This window comes from Rhynchophorus ferrugineus, unplaced genomic scaffold (assembly GCF_030347505.1).
Source record: "Rhynchophorus ferrugineus isolate W39M unplaced genomic scaffold, kcgeb_rfMv2 rfM1, whole genome shotgun sequence".
In the NCBI taxonomy this organism is placed as follows: domain Eukaryota; kingdom Metazoa; phylum Arthropoda; class Insecta; order Coleoptera; family Curculionidae; genus Rhynchophorus; species Rhynchophorus ferrugineus.
The window spans coordinates 56,035,978-56,057,451 of NW_027472580.1; the positions used below are offsets into that span (position 1 = coordinate 56,035,978).

Below are 21,474 nucleotides of genomic sequence, written 5' to 3' on the forward strand. Positions count from 1 at the left end.
TTGGCAGCAATCCAGTCATCGATTAATTTCCTTACTTCCTCAGCATTTCAAAACTGTGTGCTTGCCAAACTATGCTGCATGGATCTGAAGAAATCGGCTAGATGCGTAAAAACCTGTGGATGAGGGCTGTCATGAAAGTAACGAATTTGCGTTTGTTTAGTCGCCCTTGCTGCTTCTTGTTGCAACAGTGCGTCGCTCATTTTGTCATATTGGCTTCGGCAAACATCTGCAATAACAATTTCATTCAGTTTGGAGAAATGATGGAAAATGTTTTGATTACTAATTTTTCTCAATAAATGCCTTTTTAAAGTGAAAAATGATCAGAATACATGCAAAGACCTAATAATTAATAATTATAAATTGAAGATTCCTTCAAACAGTTTCCTTAATTCCTGCTATTCATTAGTTGGATTATTGGATCTGATAATATTACCTTGGGCAATTTTTCCATTCAAAATCTCGCAGTTACTGTCATCTTAGTATTTCATCTTCCAAAATAATTATATTTAATTTAATATATAATATATTAATAAAAATTTCAATTCTGTTATTCATTAATTCATTCTTTGTGTATAACCCACAAAATAAAATAAAAGTTAAATTATCAAGAAAGATGTTAATGAGTTTTTTACATTGCCAAACGAATCTTGTTCATTATTAAGTCCAAGCTAGTACAACAATGGACATATATTATTAGGTGCTTTCGTGTATATTGATCATTTTTAAAAAGCTTAAAAAATTCAGTTAAAAGACATTTATTAAGAAAAATTGGTAAAATTAAGAAAAATTCGTAAAATATATATTAACTAAAATATTTTCTACAACTACAATATTTCCCAACTACCTGGCAACATGGCAATACCGTGTGGAAAGATCGATGTTGGTTTGGCAGCACTCCAATCATCGATTAATTTCCGCAGTTCTTCAGCATTTCAATTAGTAATAATCTTACTCAGAAAGCGTAGATCTGGCGAGTCGACTGGATGCGTCAAAACGTCAGTCAAACGCTGAGCGCTGTCATGGAAAAGACGAATTTACGTTTGTTTACTCGCCCTTGGTGCTTCTTGTTGCACAGTGTGCCATTCATTTTGTCATATTAGCGTCGACAAACATCTGCAATAACAGCATCATTCAGTTTTGGCAGCTCATAATACTCTAAACAATAAGACTTTATAGCCACGAATATTACACTTTCTTACCGATGTGTATGGTTCTTCTGGACTAACCTCTGGAATTCTTGGACTTGTAATTGTTGCAATATATCGACTTTTCATCGCTAGTCACAATAATGACAACAACAAATTCTTCTTTTGCTTAGCAAGGAATGAAATAGAGATGTTGAAACTGTTCTAAATAGTATTTTCATCCACTTCGTCTGGTAGCCATTTTTCTTCCTAGTTGATTCATCAACTGCTAAACTAACTAAAAGTTTTTAACTGAGTTACCGTCTAATAAGTCTTGCAATTCAATGTCTTCAAACTTTATTGATCCAGGTCCTTTTTGCCATTGACATATAAATTCTCACTTTTAAATCATACAAGACAATTGGAATATGACAGGGCAGCGCCACTATAAGTTTTTATTTAAAAGTATTTGATGAGCTTCAGTAGAAAATTCAACAGTAAAGAATATCACAGCAACTCAATAATACTAAGTGAAAAAATATTGTTTTATATAGAGAAATGTAGAACCCATAAAATAAATGTTAGATTAGGTTGATCAACTGTTGTTGCTATTGATACTTGACCATGTATATATAAGCACCTAATGTTATTGTAACATTTTGGGCTACTTGTATCAACAGGTTTGTATAAACCCATTACTCAGTTTATAAAATGAAACAATAATTTTTCATCAAGCTAACGCATCTATTCACATAGCCTAAAAATCATCTCTAAAATCAGCGAAAATACGAGTTGTTTCAACATCCTTCACAAGTTATTCACCAGTTTTGATTCTCTCTGACTTCAAGGACCTCTCTCCTTCTTCCGGATAAATCGATTTCGATCAAACGAAAAGTTAGTTAGATAGAAAGTTTCAGCGCTAAAGCTGAAGGAAGTTATAATTAGTGTTGGGAACTATCGACTGTTTAGTAATTGACTACTTTTTACCAGTGACTGTTTCAGTCGGCTGTTTTTAGTTGCTATTTTCGGTCCGACTGATTTGGTACCATTTTTGGTTCTACTAGTTTCATTCGACTGATTTTTAACGTTCTGACAAGGACCTTGACAAAAATGTACCCAATTTATGGTTACATAGATTTATATGTAATATATATAGTTTTATGATTTTTTTTTTTGGTAGTTTGCTTGTAAATAACAATATATTGTATATTAATATAGCAGCATTTTGGAACTATATTTTTCAAGATTGTTAATGTAATAGGGTAAAAAGATTAAAATTGTTAATGATAAATAGTAAAACACTTTTGACTATTTTTATGGCAACAATAGGTAATATTTCGATTAGTCTCTCGATTTTTGTTAAAAAATATTTCCTTTCAGAATATATAAAGCATGTACGTTATTTAAAAAAGCTCTAGTAGTTATTGTGTGATTATTTTTAACTAGGTCATGGATTAGTTTTTTTTCTGTGATTAGGTATATATTTAAGTTCTATAGTTTTGTCTATATTTATTACAGTATATTATTTAAGAATAGCAATTAACTTATTAAAATACGGTAAAACATTTGTGGGATATTATTCCATTTCATAGAAAAATTCAATTCCTTTTTACAGATCCGCCGAACATTCAAATATAAAAGTACTTCGTTAAACTTAAATTATTAATTGCATGTTAATAGTATTCAGTTTCTTTTCCTTTTCAATTTTAAAGTTAGTACGTAAAGGAATATGTACATCTCCGTCTCGCTTATACTACTGTTGGAAAATATAAGCACGTATAAAATTAACTGATCCAAGCAATTATGTCCGTCTTTTCCTCTCTCACAATTTATATCGCAAAGGGTTCGTACGTCTTCGTCTAACATCACGAATTGAACAAAACAATCGAACCGTGCATTTGACTGAAAATAGTAATTACTATTTTTAGTCGCTAGTTTTTTGACTATTGACTGTTTCCACTGTTTTGCGACTATCGACTGTTTCGACTGTTTTCCAACGCTAATTATAATATATTATTCTCGTATTCATTTCCGAACATTTTAATTTCGTTTTCTCGAACCTATTGAGCTAATAATATAAAAGGGAAAACTGTAGCTAATGAAATATGAATAAGAGTCAAATAATCTAAAGCTATTAGCTAAATATTAAGTATTATTTCCAGTTTTTTCGAGACACGTCGAATAAGCAATATAATAACTGAATATTCAGCACCACTCAGTACCACCTATTTTTACCACCAATATTTATTTCTTAATTTAGTCTTCACCCCCAATAATAACACACACCGCTGCAACCCCCCAGGACTCTCCCAGCAACACCCTTGATGCTGACTTTCCAGAATTCCTGTATAATGTCACCAGTGCTGCCAGTGATGTTGAAGGTGAAAATTCCCTTTGTCCATCAACCACAGAATCCACTACCCAAAAAAGTTCAGTAAGTGTTGTACTTCCAGACAAACACAAATAACATTTAATTAAATGAACACATATATCCTTTGCAGAGTTTAAGTTTGCTGAAGCCACCCACTTTGACGCCGCCACCTATCGCATTTCGAAATTTCGAGAAATTACCAGAGGAACCGATGCAAACGCCACCTGGCAAAATCGTTATACACAACGAGAGAATCGGGATGAAAACTATGTCCTTTTCGGAAAAAGTCGTCCAACTGAAGAACAACAATAAGAATGAAATGAAACAACATCCCGATAAAGAGAAACTGCAAAGGAAAATGTCTTGGAATTTACCAAAGTAAATCACAGTAAAAAATGTTAACACAATAATTTTTTTTAATCTGGTCATCTTAATTTTATAGGAGACCAAGTTTGAGAAGAAAAAGAGACAAGTCGGGCTCTGATTCGGAAGCAGTTCCATTAAATAATGGTCGAGATCACTCACAATGTAATGGAAGAGGAGTTGCACGGCACGTAAGTGACACATTAAATATTCGCTTTAGTTCCTTCAATGTTTCTTTCTTCTGTAGCCAATTATATGTTAGATTTTGTGGCTTCAAACAGCGATTCGATCGATAATTGGACTAAAAACATTTACTAACAATGCTTATAAATAATTTACTTAATGTTATAACTTGCAATTTTAAATATATACCATATTTAAATAGTTTTTTTAAGAAACTACCAGGTGTGTTGGCAATTACATTCGGGTTTAATCCAAAGAAAACACGTTATTTAGAATAAATAGTCAAAATTTCTTAATTCAAAGTATTGATTATTTTACTCTAAACATTTTGATAATCTCTCAGGCAATTTATGGATGTTGTTCCAAAAGAACAATTTCTCCTATGAGCTAAACCATTCATCGAACCATTCTTTTAATTCTTCAAAATGAACAGGGCTGCTCTTCAAGCGCTGGCCTTATCCATGCAAAAAAGTAGTAGTCCAATGAAGCCAGGACTGGGAAGATTGGTTGATGCGATAAAACTCTCCAAGTGATTTCAGCACTTCTTTGACTGTTTGGTTCAGATGTGTAAGACGGCCCATTGTCATGATTACGATCACGATCAATGATCATCATCACAATAAATGCATTTTTGATCACCTGTCGATACTCTATACGCTATTCGGTGCAGAAATGACTCCCTTTTATACCTTTGAAAAAGCTATTCTAATGGACTGTCACTCAATTCATGTGACACCTATTTTCCCATCTTTGGGGCCTTTCCCATCACTTTTAATCGTAAATAACAATGCTACAAACAAATACTAAATAATATCTGCACAGGTGACGAATTATGTATACCTATGAGCCTGAAGCAAAACAGAAATTTATTTTATGGACTTGGATAAAAGTTATTCGCGGATGAAGTCACATACAAGCAAACAAATAGTGAAGAAATAGCGATAGTAACGTTGAGACAACGTAGGATAGGATGACCAATTTCGAACGTTTTACCGCGAAGTCTTCGGAGATATTCGAGAAAAATCAAAGAGATGAATTCTCCGTCACGGCAATATCTGCTGAAAGAATAGTCTTTTTGAGCATTGTTTGAAAAGTAATGTGACTACATGTTTTAAACTACGCAATCAATGATTTTAAAAAGACTTCAAAATCAAAAAAATCCGAAGAAGCCCTTGATGCTTTCAAAACATGTGTTTTGAGTTGCGTGAGTTATCTCAGTCGCAATGGAAAAAGTACTACGATAATTGGCCCCAACGCATGAAAAGCTGCATTGATTATTACCGCAAATATTATTGAAAATTAATAGATTAAAATTCAAATCATTAATATTTATTTATATATATATATATATTAGACCAGAAATATAAATATTACAACCTTGGTATAAATTATGTTTTAACTACTCAATAAAATCATTATTTCTCTTTTTATTAAATTAGACTTCACAAAAATGTATCCAATAAATAATAATTAAACATTTAATTAATTTTTAAAAACACCTTTACTTTTTCTTAAAAATTATGTATTTGATAACAGTAATGGCATAATTCGTATCGCTGTTTGAAGCTAAAGAGCATCTAGCTAGGTGGCTAATACACAAATACCATCATATTGCTTTTGTTGTTTGCACGTTTTGTATTTCAGGCCAGCTTAAGGAATGATTCATTGCTACAATCATCCATTCGGATCCAAAACGATACACGAGATACGCCAAATAATAAGGTTGCCAAAAGTGCCATTAGTCCGCAAAACTCTATTAGATGTAGATCAAACACTTGCAGCGGTGCCATGCCTCAACAAGTAATATCCTCTCCAGATTTGCTTACTTTAATCTGAATCGTTATTGGCGCATGATATCACTTATATTAAATCAATAAAACAAACGCTATTGAGAAAGATTTATCATAACAAAAGTAAAATATCTCTAATCCTTAATATTTTTCTAATTAAAATTATTATATTAAAAATTACAATATCTATCAAATTTGCTAATATATGTTGTAGATCATTTTCGATCACTTTCGAAATACTATGGAACTTCTTGAGAACAATTGAATATATTCTACATGGTCTTTTAAGAAATAACTTTTTATGAAAATTATTTCAAAGTATTAGGTTCAGGCGTGTATTTTGATCAGAGATAGCTATCATCTAAAAAAAATGCGAAATGCTAATATAAAGAAATATTAAACATGTCTAGGTAAAGTAACAGTTTTAATGTTTCTCTTTTAATGTTGCTGACTTATTTAGTGTTTACCAACACTAATTTGATTGCAATAGCAGTACCTCTGTTGTTTTATTTGATGGAATCTGCTACAAAAGCCCATCAAATAATTTTATAAACTTATGATGATGCTGCTTCTCCATATCGCAGTTATCAGTTTTGATTTTAACTATTTAGTGACAATTATCAAGTGACTGATTTTAAGGATTTTAATTTTAATTATTGAAAGATCATTACAACTGCAAGACTTATTAAACGAAAACTGAATCAGAAAATCAGACTTTCAAAGGATTTTCGGTTCGCTCGATAGCTTAACGGTTCGTAAATGATTTGTCTAGAGACGATGAGAAAATCCAAAAGAAAGGAAAATGACTACCGCATTAAATTACCCAGAAATTCCATTCAACCATTTCACAATCGCAGTTTCATTATTTGCGAATGAGCAAAAAATCAAAAATCAATCAAAACCCTTACTGACCATACAATGCAAGAGTTGTGAAGAATACACTATTGAAGCTCCAATGAAAAATTTTACGGCACCTAGAGCACAAACCAGACTTAGAGCCTTTTGATAACCACGTTCAAATCGATGAAACATTACCTGATTTACACGGTTTGGAAATACTGAAGAACTACGAAAATGGATAAATAATTAGATCACTGTCAAACCAACAATGTTCGTTCAACACAGTATCGACATATCGCCAGAAAAATGAGAAAAAAAATGTAAGAAATGATGGAAAATATCTTGATTACTAATATTTCTCAATCCTTTTTAAATTGAAAAATGATCAGAATACATGCAAAAACCTAATAATAAATAATTATTAATTGAAGATTCCTTCAAAGAGTTTTTAATTTCTGCTATTCATTAGTTGTTGGGTTATTGGATCTGGTAATATTATCTTGGGTAATGTTTCCATTCAAAATGCCTAGTTACTGAAGAAAATGTTACTGTTAGAAAGTGTTACGTATATTAGTTATATTTAGTCGATTGATTAAAAAATGTTAATTACAGTACATAACTTAGGCATGTATTTCTTAAAAATAACATCATTCAAAGATCTTGAAAATTCATGATCTTCAAAAAGATAAGGGGTCGACCTCTCATGATCACTAATTCTGACATTTAGAATTCGTTACACACTAGTAACGGTACTTCTGGTTAGTTTCGCATCCATTAAAATAACTATGGATTTCATTCTAAAACAAAATGTTAGTAGACCTTCAAAAGTGTTCAATTGCTTAGTTTTAAAGAAATACAAACCTGACTGGCATCCTCAAGCTTTCATTCTGCATCAATTGATTTTATAAAGGCTGAGCTTAAGGTTTTGTGTTACATGATAATCTAGGTTTTCTCCAAGTTTTTACCACTCTTAATGACCTAGTTGCCCGTATTGTGTGTTTCCAGTGTTATGCGGTTCATTTTAAACCTTTGTTTCTTTTCTGATCTGTTCTTGAATGAGAAAGTTTATTGGTGTTTCATTTAAGTGTCGGAAGCCTTAAACGAACGCTTTAAAAAAAGTATTAATAAAGTTATATAAAATGTTCTAATAATTATAGTTATTAAAAGACTATCAAGTTAAAAGGTATATATTATTTTTTCAATATATTATAACTGTTCAAGTAATTCAACATATTATAAATTAAATTGTCAACGCATTAAAGAAAGAAAACTTTTATCAACATATTTTTTAATTTACCTGTAATTCTTCTTATTTAAACTGTTCTGTGCCTTTAACGATAGTATTTATCCTTCCTATGTAAATAGCCTCATCATGCCTATTACCATAAAATATTCTCATCCATCCACACACCACTCTAGCGATTCAAATCCACCCGCTGGGTTTTTAGGTAAACACACCACCACCGGCTTTAACTAGACGCAATTCACTGACCAAATCACCAAAAAGTACCGTCAAACGACACCACTCCAAACTGAACCTCAAAAGCGTCAGTCCCATACTATCCAAAAAAATCGACCACATCGAACTCAAGCCCTTGAACAATCTTAAAGACAACACCCTAACGGACACAAATTTATCTCAGATGAAGTTGGACGAAACGCCGGCTCAAGCCTCACCGAGGTTCAGTATTTTGCACAGATTGGAAATGTTGCTAGAGCCCACTGGGTGTCTTAAAGGTCGAGAAGAGTATTCTTTATATTTATTTTCACCAGAGAACGGGTAATAAATTTTTATTATAGGAAATATTTACCATCAATATAAATGGTCTAATTTTAGTTTTCGGAAGAAATGTACTTGGTTGGTCGAACAAAAATATTTTGATAACGTAGTATTACTTTTCATTGCAATGAACTGCATTACCCTTGCCATGGAAAGACCAAACATACCTCCGGATAGTCCCGAAAAATTGTTTCTACAGAGCTGCAACTATATATTTTCTATTGTATTTGCCTTTGAAATGTTTGTTAAGGTAAGTTTCTTAAGATTATTACAATTAGTTATAACCTATTATAACACATATATAATTAAGATTTTATGCCATACGAATTGGAATAACAGTATTTTTTGATAACAAAAAATTAATATTGACAAAACCATATAAAGAGTCAATTGAAACGTCCCCGGTCTGACACATAGATGGCGCTACTAGAATTAAATCCAAATGTTTTTTTTAGTTATCCCTTTGTTATTGTGAAAAAAATGGATAAAATGAAATTTCGCGTGTTGATAAAATATTGCTTTTTGAAAGGAAAAAATACAGTTCAAGCAAAAACTTGATGCCGAATTTCCCAGGAAAATCAACCATCAAGGATTGATATGCTAAGTTTAGACGTAGTGAAATGAGCACCGAAGACGGTGAACACAGTGAACGCCCAAAAGAGGTTATTACCGACGAAAACATTTTAAAAATCCACAAAACGATTTTGAATGACCGTAAATTGAAACTGAATGATATAGCACATTCTAGAGATATTAACTGAGAAAGTTCTGTGCAAAGTGTCGCGTGAGCTCACTTTTCACCAAAAAACAACGACGAGTTGATGATTCGGAGCAGTGTTTGAAGATGATCAAGCGTAAAAAACGCACGTTTTTACGTCGATATGTGACAGTGGTTGAAATATAGCTCCATCATTGCACTCCGAAGTCCAATCGACAGTCATCCGAGTGGACTGCACACGATGAACCCGCTCCAAAGCATGGGAAAACGCAACAGTCGGCTGGCAAGGTTATGGCGTCTGTATTTTGGGATGCGCATAGAATAATTTTCATTGACTACCTTGAAAACAGAAGGACCATCACAGCGACTATTACATATCGTTATTGGACCGTTTGAAGGACGAAATCGAAAAAAAAACGGCCACATTTGAAGAAAAAGAAAGTGCTGCTTCACCAAGACAATGCAGCGTGTCACAAGTCAGTGAAAACGATGGCAAAAATCCATGAATTGGGCTTCGAATTACTTCCTCGTCCACCGTATACTCCAGATCTGGCCTCCAGCGACTATTTCCTGTTCTCAGATCTCAAAAGAATGATCAGTGGGAAGAAATTTTCGTCGAAAGAAGAGGTGATCGCTGAAACTGAGGCCTATTTTGAAACAAAGGACAAATCGTACTACAAAAATTGTATCGAAAAGTTGGAGGGTCGCTATAATCAGTGCATCGCCCTTTAAAGGAATTAAGTTGAATACAAAACTAATTTTGCCAAAAAAATGTGTTTTACTATAGTAGACCGGGGACTTTTCATTTGACCTGGTATATTTATAACGAAAATAACGAATTCCTCGAATTTTTCGAAATCTCGTAGGACTGTTCGGAAGAGCTAATGCAAAACGTACATTTATATAACGAATTCATTTATCAAAAATCTTTTTACAACGAATTTTTAATCATTGCAGATAATATAATAGATAGAATATAGAGTATTATTAACCTCTAATTAACTAATTTACAACCTTTAGATAACGTATCCTATCCCTTATTCTCACTGAATTCCATAATAATTCATCGACACGTCTCGACAGGTTCGGACAGGTTAAATTCCAAGTCGGAAAGTAATTGTTTTATGCTAAGTAACATGAACGATACTGTATAATTGCTGTAAAAATCCGATGACTGAGAAAAGAAAAGTCATTATGTAGACGGGAATCTTACAAAGAAAGATATAGATGTCGCTAAAATGTTCGAAATTCCCACAAGTACAGCCACAATTTAAAAGTTTAAAGAAACTTTTTCCAAAGGAAATGGGTTACGCACAAATAGTAACTGAAGATTGAAATTATATGAACACAAGGACGGAGAGTAATGTGTTTTGAAATTGTTAAAACAGTGCCGTCTTTAACGCCGATGATACAGGACTTTTCTACCGCATCAGACAAACTGTGGCGGAACATAACCTAAACCATTCATCATTAGGAAATACAGAAAACAGAAATACAGAAAACGATGATTTAAAATTTTCAATAATTTCGTGTACTCTCGTCAAATACTATGGTTTGGAGGACTTGTGATGCTTTTGACAATTGGCTTAAAAGTCTTAATAATAAAATAAAGAAAAAGAGAAGCACATTCTCTTCTCTTCCTCCTCCAGGGGACATTCCTAATCCAACAAACATAAAAATAATGAACTTGCCGGCAAACACCACTTCGAAACCTCAACCACTAGACGAAAGCTTCAAAAATTATCAAATGCTTCTACAAAAAGGAAGTTGTCACACGGTATCTTACTGATATTGAACAGCAAACGTCCAATACAATTGACGTGTATCAATCCATGTAAATAATTACCAAATCTTGGAATCAAGTCAGTAAAATCACAAACTGATTCAAGAAAGGTTGACTTACCACTCGCCAAACTTGCTAAGACCCGGAATATAATTCAAGAAGAATTCGAGTATTTTGTTACCTCTGATGATAATTTAAATGGAAGAAGAAATAGAAGAAGGCAAGAATGAAGAAAATAAAATTAATCAACGTTGGTTGATTGCAACGGAGGTTGTAACGCTCTAGATATTATACAATAATTTTTTCCTGAAAAAGATACTTTAAGTGACGATGTAGTCAAATTCATTACGTAATTGGACTATGCTTTTGATATGATAACTAACACCTTTGCTAGGCATACCACAATTTATGACTCTGTAATTAAGAGAAACAAAATGAAGTTTTAGCTACCATAATTATATTGTTGATTTTCTATATTTATATGCGAATACTGTGATTTCTATTTTGACTATGTTTTCATTAAAGTTCATTCTCATTTATTAGAGAAAATCGTTAGCTTTAACAGCAGGACTTTAGTCTTGATTGTGTGATAGTGACCGATATTTCCTCTCATCCATAGGCATCATCTTAGGGCAGCAAAATATGTTGAAGCTTAACCAATTCGGCTTATTATTACAGTCGTAGAAGCCACTTTTTTCTCCTGTATTACTCATATCGCAAGTACATGAACTTGCTATAACCGGATCCCGTTCAGATTTATAACAGCAGATCATGTAACAGATGTCATTACTTTGGTATTTTCTTCATTCATTTTCAGCAATATGGCTCTGAATTGCGAGGAATGCCCTCATGCTCATGGCTTATAGTAATGGTCTCTGCGTGAAGCCGTTGAAATAATGTTTTCCCAATGGCCTTGATCATTTCTGCTGATAAAACTTACCTCACCTCACCTCCTGTTTATAATTCGCCTATGTTGACTCATTCTTAAGATATGAAATTTCAGGAAAGTCAATAATTGTAGAGCTGTATGAAGAACTCCCTGCATCCTGCGACTTATGTTGCCTATATTTACGTTTCTACGCAACAACTTCCAAATAAGCGAATTTAAGTTAATAAGCCATTTTCGTTATTCTACCATCTGTGAACATTAGTCAAACTAATATTGTAAATATGTATTAAATATTTCCAATAAAACAGCCAATGGATCAAAATGTATAATGTCACAATGTTACGTCATCAAATGGATATTTGATTTACGTTTACCGGTTGATAACCAGTATTTATTACCATTAATGAATTTTATTAACATTTGACAGGGTCGACCACTGCCAACACTATTATAGGAATGTATTTTATATCACTGTGTTTCAGATATTTGTTTTTGATTTGTTGCCTCAATATCTGTGTCTAATATTTCGACTTGAAACTTCTTCTAATGTATTGAATTCCGCAAGTAGCTCCAGTCGCGACTGATTTTTACATTTCTCCCGTTGGAGCCATAGTTACACTATTGCTCTTACATCGTTGAGCGTCCAATGGAACCAGCAGTTAACGAAGACACCACTCCAACACCACTCCTCTAATCCAACACCACTCAATTAGTACCTCCTGGATTTCGCCATGTTATCTAGCACTTCGGATGGTGCTTAAAGACAAATTAATATATACTATATAGCTACTACTCTATAAGACAAATTAATATCTACTATATAGCTACTACTCTATAGCAAACTTTTTTATATTTTTCTTCCCAAACATATTGATAAAAATATAATGACAACATTGAAAAAAATATTGGTATTTATATAGAAAAATTATTAATAGTATATGTATTGGGATCCTTAAAATTGTCATAAACCAGCATTAATGGATTTTTTTGTTTGTAGGTTGTTGCAACAGGAATGTGTTATGGCCCCAATGCTTATTTCACATCAGGGTGGAACATTATGGACGGATCCCTTGTAATAATTTCAGTTGTTGACATCATAATGTTTCTCATTAATGATACCACATCAAGAATATTTGGAATATTAAGGGTATGGATACATTAAGGACATGCTTTTCTCTAAATTAATAATTGATCCACTGTTCTTTTAGGTATTTAGATTACTAAGATCACTCCGACCACTAAGAGTAATTAACAGAGCACCTGGTTTAAAACTAGTAGTACAGACACTTCTTTCTTCCTTACGACCCATCGGTAACATCGTCCTCATTTGCTGTACTTTCTTTATTATTTTCGGTATCCTTGGCGTCCAACTCTTTAAAGGTACCTTCTATCACTGCGTGGGCGAAAACCTCACGGGTATAACGAACAAATCTGATTGTTTCGGCCGAGGATATGAATGGAAAAACGAAAAGTATAATTTCGACGATCTGGTGCAGGCGCTAATGTCGTTATTTGTCTTGAGCTCCAGAGATGGTTGGGTTAACATAATGTACACGGGTCTGGATGCCGTCGGCGTCGACAAACAACCAATAACTAATTTCAACGAATGGAGGCTATTATATTTTATTTCATTCATCCTATTGGTAGGCTTTTTCGTTCTAAACATGTTCGTGGGTGTTGTCGTGGAAAACTTTCACAGATGCCGAGAAGAGCAAGAAAAAGAAGAGAGAATCCGACGCGCTGCAAAAAGAGCATTACAGCTTGAAAAAAGACGGCGAAGTAAGTACTTGTACGAGATCATCCTTGTTGCCGAGATGTTGACTTGTATGATTTCAGAAATGAATGAACCGCCATATTACATCAACTATGCACCATGGAGACTATTTATCCATAAGATAGTGACGTCAAAATACTTCGACCTGGCCATCGCAGCTGTGATAGGTTTGAACGTCGTTACTATGGCAACAGAAAGTTACAAAATGCCCAATACCTGGGAATATGTTTTGAGGATCTTTAACTATTTTTTCACGGCTGTATTTATATTGGAGAGCATCATGAAATTGATCGCACTGGGTTTCAAGATGTATATCAAGGACAAGTGGAATATTTTGGATGTCGTTATAGTGATATTGTCAGTTGTCGGTATAATTATTGAGGAAATGAAAGAGAATGAAATGAAGATAATTCCAATAAATCCAACTATCATCAGGGTAAGTCTAGGAATAGTGTTCCTAGGGTAGATAATAGCGTAGGGATTAAAGAGTTATGTGGGGTAACCGTACGCAGCAGGTATGCATACGCAGTGAACATCGTGCGAATGACACAGTTGACTATTAGTAGAAACCTATCATATTTAACTCGCGTTTGATCCCTAAACGAATATGGCAAATGTCACGGGTTTATAGCGCAAGAGTATGAATATTTATGTCCTAATATTATTTAACTTACTGGCAGCATGGTAAAGGCAGCAAAATAAGTCTAAAAGACAAAATAAGACAAAGTGATCGAGCATGGAAGAAAGTAATCAATAATATATGAGAATTTATATATTTTGTCTAAAGAAAGCCATGTTTGTATTCTTAATTCTTTAATTTATTTTGACGGGTTGGGCTAAGTATACGAGTATAAGTGTCCGCGGTATTGATATACCCAAACTTATCCCACCAAATTGAAACAAAATGTTGTTAGATTGCTAGGCTGAAAATGTCTGGCAAATGTATAAATTTATATTCCATTTCACTAATTGCCACTAATTTTTAATTAATTACTATTAATCATTTTTTATTAATTACATCATACATTATCTTAATTTACAAATTAATTTATTACTACTGCGCTGTTATACTCGCATCAATATACAAGCAAGGCGAGTACGGGATTAATACATCAGTATGTATTTTCCAAATTAAAATAAAACTGAACTACTTATACAGTATACAAATTCGTGCGGTTTTATTCGCTTCAATCTTCTGATTTCCTGCGTGTTTTCCAGTAGCTGAATTGCTTCCACGTTGCTAATTTAACAACCTTATTTCATATTTTAAGGCGAAATCATTTGTTACGTTGCGACAATAATTGTAAAAGTTTGTTTTGGCTGCAATTTGCACATTATAGGTCCAAATTGGCTTGTTGACGACTGATTTATCGATTGATAAACCAATCCCTTTGATTTTAGATCAAGTTGTGAGGGTCTTCGGACTAACCAGAAACATAATTTTTCCAATTTAACCTACCATAGAGATGGATGCCGAGATGTTTAGGTGATTCTGATTGAAAAATCGGGCATCCATAAAGTGACATAATTACATTTTTGTCATTTCGCCGCAGCGCAAAATTAACATGGACAGATTTGGAGCTATTAAGCTGTATTTTCCGGTCTCTAATCCATTTATAGATCTTATTGATTGCTATTTGTACTTTTTCTACAGAATTAGTTGCCACAAAAATATAAAAAATCATTGTAATCAGCGTTCTGGCAGATCTATTATTAAATATCAAGTGACTTCGATTTTTGACAGAGCCTTTAAAAGGTTACCAATATATAGGTAATGTAGCTTCAGCATTCAAGGAATATATCCCTTCGACAAAAACCTATTTACAAAAGCAGACTTTGTATCATCCTCAGTTACAGGATATGTTTTTTCCACCTTTTAATGATACTGAAAAGTTTCCACGTTCAAGTTTTCTCGATCTTAATAGATTGAACGTTGCTGAAGTGCGTTACCAAGTTATCCACTATGTAGACAATAGAACATCGAAACTGACATAAGCAAACTCAATGATCACGTGAATCACACGTGCTGTCTGATCCAAATGTCAAGATAGAAAAACATCAGGGACCACAAATTCTCCATTTTCAACTCACATTTAGATAGGACACAAAATGCCAGCAAGTCCAAAATAATCACTAAAAGTCCGTTTAAAAATGGGGTTAGAAGAGAAACAAAATTGAAAATCGACCAAATATATAAGAAAATTAAAAAATCAAACATCTAAACTAAAACCAAGCCAAAGAGAAAAAGTAATATTAGGAAAGATACTAAGACTACGAAGCCTCTACCCGCTACGAGACTAGCATATTTAAATGTGATCTACGGTTAACTTCGGACGTGTTGACACTTTCCCTACGATGCGAGTAAGCATCTGGTCGCATTTTCCTTGATAATTAAAAGTTTCAATAAAAATTGAAATTACTCAATAATAAAAATTACTATAATAGTAAAATTACTCAATTAAATTTACTAAATTGCTTGAAATTACAATTATTTATTATTAATTTGGATCAACTTTTAGACCCGACCCGACCAGAGCAGCTAGTTTTCGAGTTCACGCATGGTGGGAGCACTGCGCTCTTATAACTGCTGATCACGTTGAAAGTTTAACGTGGAAAAATTATTACAAATGCTCTTAAAGATGTCTATTGCGTACTTTGGTGCTACTGTAGTAAACATTGACAAGTCATGGCCACAGAATATTGTTTTGTAACGCATGCAGAACAAAGCTGTACAAGTGGTCGCTTGATGAAAATGTACATTTTTTGATTTCTGTGTCAACATTATGGAGAAAACAGAAAAGTCAGGTAGATGTTTGCTACTTTTTCTCGAAAAATATCGTTGGTATAAATGCAAAAAATAGTACAGTATAAATATCCTACTAATAAAGTACATGTTCAAAAATGCCTTATCACCTTCATCTTCATCACCGGCTAGCAATAAAAGTAATGTCGTTATGGAAGAAAAGCTTTTAATTTATTAAGGAATATTTGTCGGATCTAATGTTCGAAAACTAATGGTTAACACAAAGTTTACAAACTATTTATAAGCAATCAACAAATTATTGCAAAATTACCACAAGGCTGGAGCCCAAAACACATTTTCTGCGTTCACATTTTGATTTTTCCCACAAAACTTGGGCGATACGAGCGACGAGCAAAAAGTACGGCTACACCAAGACATAGCAAAAATCGAAACACGATACCAGATTTTGGGACGAAAGCATGATTTTATTTCAACAAATGACCGTTAATGGTCAAAAATTGTAAAATAATGAATTTATTGCATAACAGGTCAATTGAAAAGTCCCCGGCCTGGCACATAGATGGCGCTACTAGAATTAAATCAATATACAGTTAAAGCAAAAATACAGTTGAAGCAAAAACTTGGCTTGATGCCGAGTTTCCGGAAAGTGCCCCAAGAATATCAACCATCAAAGATTGGTAAGTTTAGACGTGGCGAAATGAGCACCGAAGACGGTGGACGCAGTGGACGCCCGAAAGAGGTTGTTACCGACGAAAATATTTTTTAAAATCCACAAAATTATTTTGAATGACCGTAAATTAACATTGAATGAAATAGCAGACACTCTAAATATATCAACAGAAGGTATACATCATATCATTCACGAATATTTGGGTATGAGAAACCAAAAACCACCACTTTTGACCAAAAACCACAACGAGTTGATGATTCGGAGCAGTGTTTGAAGATCATCAAGCGTAATAAATCCGAGTTTTAGCGTCGTTATGTGACAATGGATGAAACATGGCTCCATCATGTCACTCCGAAGTCCAATAGACAGTTATCCGAGTGGACTGCACACAATGAACCCGCTCAAAGCGTGTGAAAACGCAACACTCGGCTGGCAAGGTTATGGCGTCTGTATTTTGGGATGCGCATGGAATAATTTTTATTGACTACCTTGAAAAAGGAAGGACCATCAACTGCGACTATTACATAGCGTTATTGGACCGTCGCCGAAAAACGGCCGCATTTAAAGAAAAAGAAAGTGCTGCTTCGCCAAGACAATGTACCGTGTCACAAGTCAGTGAAAACGATGACAAAAATCCATGAATTGGGCTTCGAATTACTTCCTGATCCACCGTATTCTCCAGATCTGGCCCCAGCGACTATTTCCTGTTCTCAGATCTCAAAAGAATATTCGCCGGGAAGAATTTTTGTCGAATGAAGAGGTGATCGCCGAGACTGATGCTTATTTTGAGGCAACGGAGAAATCGTACTACAAAAATGGTATCGAAAAGTTGGAGGGTCGCTATAATCAGTGTATCACCCTTGAAGGTATTTATGTTGAATAAAAAAAACTAATTTTACCAAAAAATGTGTTTTACTATGGTAGCCCGGGGGCTTTTCAATTGACCTGTTATTTTGAAAACTATAATAAAATTTTTAAAACGGGCTGCTAATTTGTATTTAATTCCCCAATTTACCTTATAAACAGCTTTTGGTTGCTCAGGTTTAAAACCCTGTATACTTATGTTATTTTTAAAATTAATTACATTATAAAATTATTACACTAAAACACAGGTTGCTTTTTTTGCAAAAAATATTTACAAAAAAATGCGTATAGTTGCCCACGTGACTCTAATATGTTTGAATGACGACGTTATTAACATTACCTTACGATTGCAGGTTTTAAGAGTAATGAGAATAGCACGTGTCCTGAAACTCCTAAAAATGGCAAAGGGTATCCGTGCACTTCTAGATACGGTCATGCAGGCCCTCCCGCAGGTCGGAAACCTAGGGCTGCTCTTCTTTCTTCTTTTCTTCATTTTCGCTGCCCTGGGCGTCGAACTATTTGGCCGTCTAGATTGCAAGGTCACCCATTGTCAGGGTTTAGGAGAGCACGCCCATTTCGAAAATTTCGGAATGGCATTCCTGACTTTGTTCAGAGTAGCAACGGGAGACAACTGGAACGGTATCATGAAAGACACGTTATACAATGAGGAATGCAATCCTGATGATGACTGCATAAAAAACTGTTGCATCTCACCGATAATAGCACCTATATTTTTCGTCATATTTGTTTTGATGGCGCAATTCGTTTTGGTTAATGTTGTTGTCGCTGTCCTAATGAAACATTTAGAAGAATCCCACAAACATCTGGAAGACGAACAGGACATGGATATACAATTGGAACGAGAATTTCAAGAAAAACAGGAACAAAATGAAAGAAGAGAATTATGTTTAGCATTACAACTGGATCAAGAATGTCATGCTCAAGCCAACGAACCTAAACAACTAAAGAAGGTAAATATCTCAATAATGAAAACAAATTTCAAAAGCAATATTAAAACAAATTTTCTTTTACTAGGTTCTGTCGTTACCATCAAATTTCACGTTCAACTCAGCCGGTTCCAGTAAGAACAGTCTAGAAAGGCAACACTCACAAACCCGAAGACAAACCTTGCACAGTCATCTACCCATTATCCTACCTAATTTGGATGATATGAAAAACATTGATGATTCAATATCGGATATATATAGCATCCAAGAAGTGATAGCCTACGAGGAAACGCCAATTGAACAAGTAATATGCCGCGAACCGACGAAAATTAGCCTGGACGAAGTCATTACTTATCCACCAATGGAATCGCTCACAAGCTATCAACTTAAAGTGCCAAAATTCGACGATCACAAAGATCTTAAGAGAATTAACGAGACCCAAGAGAGCAATAGACTGGCCGTGCCGTTAGAATCCAAGCCCATCAGCAAACTCTACGGAAGTACCAAACACTTATTCACCAAGCAATTGAGCATGGACATATCCGAGGAAACGCCATTCTTATTTCCGGGAGAAACCTTAGCTGTTCCATGCTGTGGTGGCGAAAGCTCTAAATTGCCCAAACATGATAGCCAAGAAAGTGTGCAACGAATTATAACGGAACGAAGAAAACTCGATGAAAACCTGAAAGAATTTGATCACTACGACATCTTTGATACAACCCACAGTAGCGAAGAAAATTTAGTGGACAAAGATGACCACAGCAATAAAAGAAAAGACACAAAACCTTAGTTTTGAATGGTATCAGATATTTTTTGAGGAAAGTCTCAATCCTGTTTATTTAGCAAATGCTTCTGAGAAACGTCTGTAATAAATCAATAGGAAAATAACGAGTATTCTCAAAAAAATTCTAGTACAACATTAAAGTAGCAAATTCAAAAAAGTATATTCTTAGGTGTAAAAAGTCTGTATAGAACTAATACTAGTCCACTTTATTTTTACATATCTTTATGAGATTTAGTGAATTTGTAAAGTAATTAATCGTGAGCAATGTTGATCTTTTTAGGAATTGTGAACATACTGTAATATATTCAATGGTATTTTCTATTATAGATATATAGACTAATAACAAGAAAGGATTTATATATTTGTTCATTAGATTAAATATTATCGTCAAACATAATTAGAATATAAAATGTAACATAACTGTTAGATTTATCTCGAAAAAATGTACAATGTAGAATGAAGAAGTTACACATGGTGTTCCTAATGGTAGATAGACAGACGATATGGAGCTGATAATAATTCATGATAATGATCATAGTTAATACTAAATCTCAATATATAAAATAAATTGGCAGAATTACATCACAAGCATCAAGTCATTTTGACTAAAATAGATAAATAATAGAAATAGAATTTATTTTAATTATTTATCTACAAATGTCCTAGATTTATATTAATTTAATTAAAACAATAGTAAGCAATCGGCAGAAAAAAATATATAACTGTGTTAAAATTTTACTTCAGTTATTATGTGTGAGCGAAATAATTCGTAATCTATTAGATAGTTCAAAATGTAGAGTAAATTACTCTTATATTTTTGAAAACATATTTGCCACATTAATTGATTCTGATAACAAGAAATTTGGTGAATTAGAAAATCTGTCTCAAATATACACTTTACAGGGTTGATCTCGAAATATAAAAAAAATAACGAGCAAGTACTAAAAAAAGTGGTAGTAGACATAGACATAGGCGCTAAAAATGAATTTAAAATCTGACAATCTAATCTAATCTTCACTTCGAAGTTTAGAAGATTAAAAAAGAAAATACGTAGCTTAAAATTATACTGTTGAAGTAATAGTTAGGGTTGTTTTGCTTTTAAATAAAAATAATACGATGTATTACTGGAGAATAGATTGTTTGATTAAAAGCAAAACAGTCTGTTAAGTACGTTTGTGTCCGTCTTCCTAGTGAGTTTTAAAGTTAGGATGTCAATTAATAGAAATCAATCAAAGTATTCTGAATGTTGTGTGGTTATACAAGACATGAACGTACTTTAGGAACCTTAAAATAAATGTAGATAAACGTAAAAAATAAAATTTAGTTTATCGTATGTTTGACTTATAAAAAAGTAGGTCATTAGATGTTTTGTTACATTAAAAGCAGTTACGTTGTATGCAATAAATGGTGTTTTTGTTAACTCCATTAGATCTACTGAAAATGTTAATCATTCTACGATATATTACTATTGCTTGTTAAAATTTTGGAACATATTAAAAAACAAAATAAATAAAGAGTTAACACGAATACCATCGACAGTTCTAAAAAACTGCAGTATTTAAATGAAATATTATTCTAACCAATAATTATATATTTCTTTTATGGCCTACAATTTACGTAAGAATCTTTTTTTAATGTCTTGTCTGTGATATTTTTAGTCCTCCTTCATAGTAGGCTTAAATTTAGTTCCATATTGCTTGATTTATATAGGAAATACTAAATATGCCAAAAAACGAATATATATATTTTAAATATTTTATGTCTAATTAATAAATGAATATACTTGTCTATACTCTTTGTACTATTCTATAAACTAACTAGCATTATATC

General features: G+C 33.3%; 1 protein-coding gene across 3 annotated transcripts in view; it reads left to right on the top strand.

Moving 5' to 3' along the window:
• LOC143198432 (voltage-dependent T-type calcium channel subunit alpha-1G) overlaps positions 1 to 19,795 on the top strand; it is a 139,933-nt gene extending 120,138 nt beyond the window's left edge. For 2 of the 3 annotated variants that reach the window (XM_076407640.1, XM_076407633.1), the window contains exons 15-25: positions 3,385 to 3,558; positions 3,626 to 3,873; positions 3,938 to 4,049; positions 5,686 to 5,841; positions 8,120 to 8,451; positions 8,509 to 8,701; positions 12,839 to 12,988; positions 13,050 to 13,620; positions 13,678 to 14,051; positions 18,267 to 18,884; positions 18,949 to 19,795. In XM_076407640.1, coding sequence (XP_076263755.1) covers positions 3,385 to 3,558; positions 3,626 to 3,873; positions 3,938 to 4,049; positions 5,686 to 5,841; positions 8,120 to 8,451; positions 8,509 to 8,701; positions 12,839 to 12,988; positions 13,050 to 13,620; positions 13,678 to 14,051; positions 18,267 to 18,884; positions 18,949 to 19,650 — 3,630 coding nt within the window. In that variant the 3' untranslated portion in view covers positions 19,651 to 19,795. The remainder of the gene's footprint in view (positions 1 to 3,384; positions 3,559 to 3,625; positions 3,874 to 3,937; positions 4,050 to 5,685; positions 5,842 to 8,119; positions 8,452 to 8,508; positions 8,702 to 12,838; positions 12,989 to 13,049; positions 13,621 to 13,677; positions 14,052 to 18,266; positions 18,885 to 18,948) is intronic. The other variant, XM_076407648.1, reaches the window with a different exon arrangement.
• The last annotated feature ends 1,679 nt before the right edge of the window (positions 19,796 to 21,474 follow it).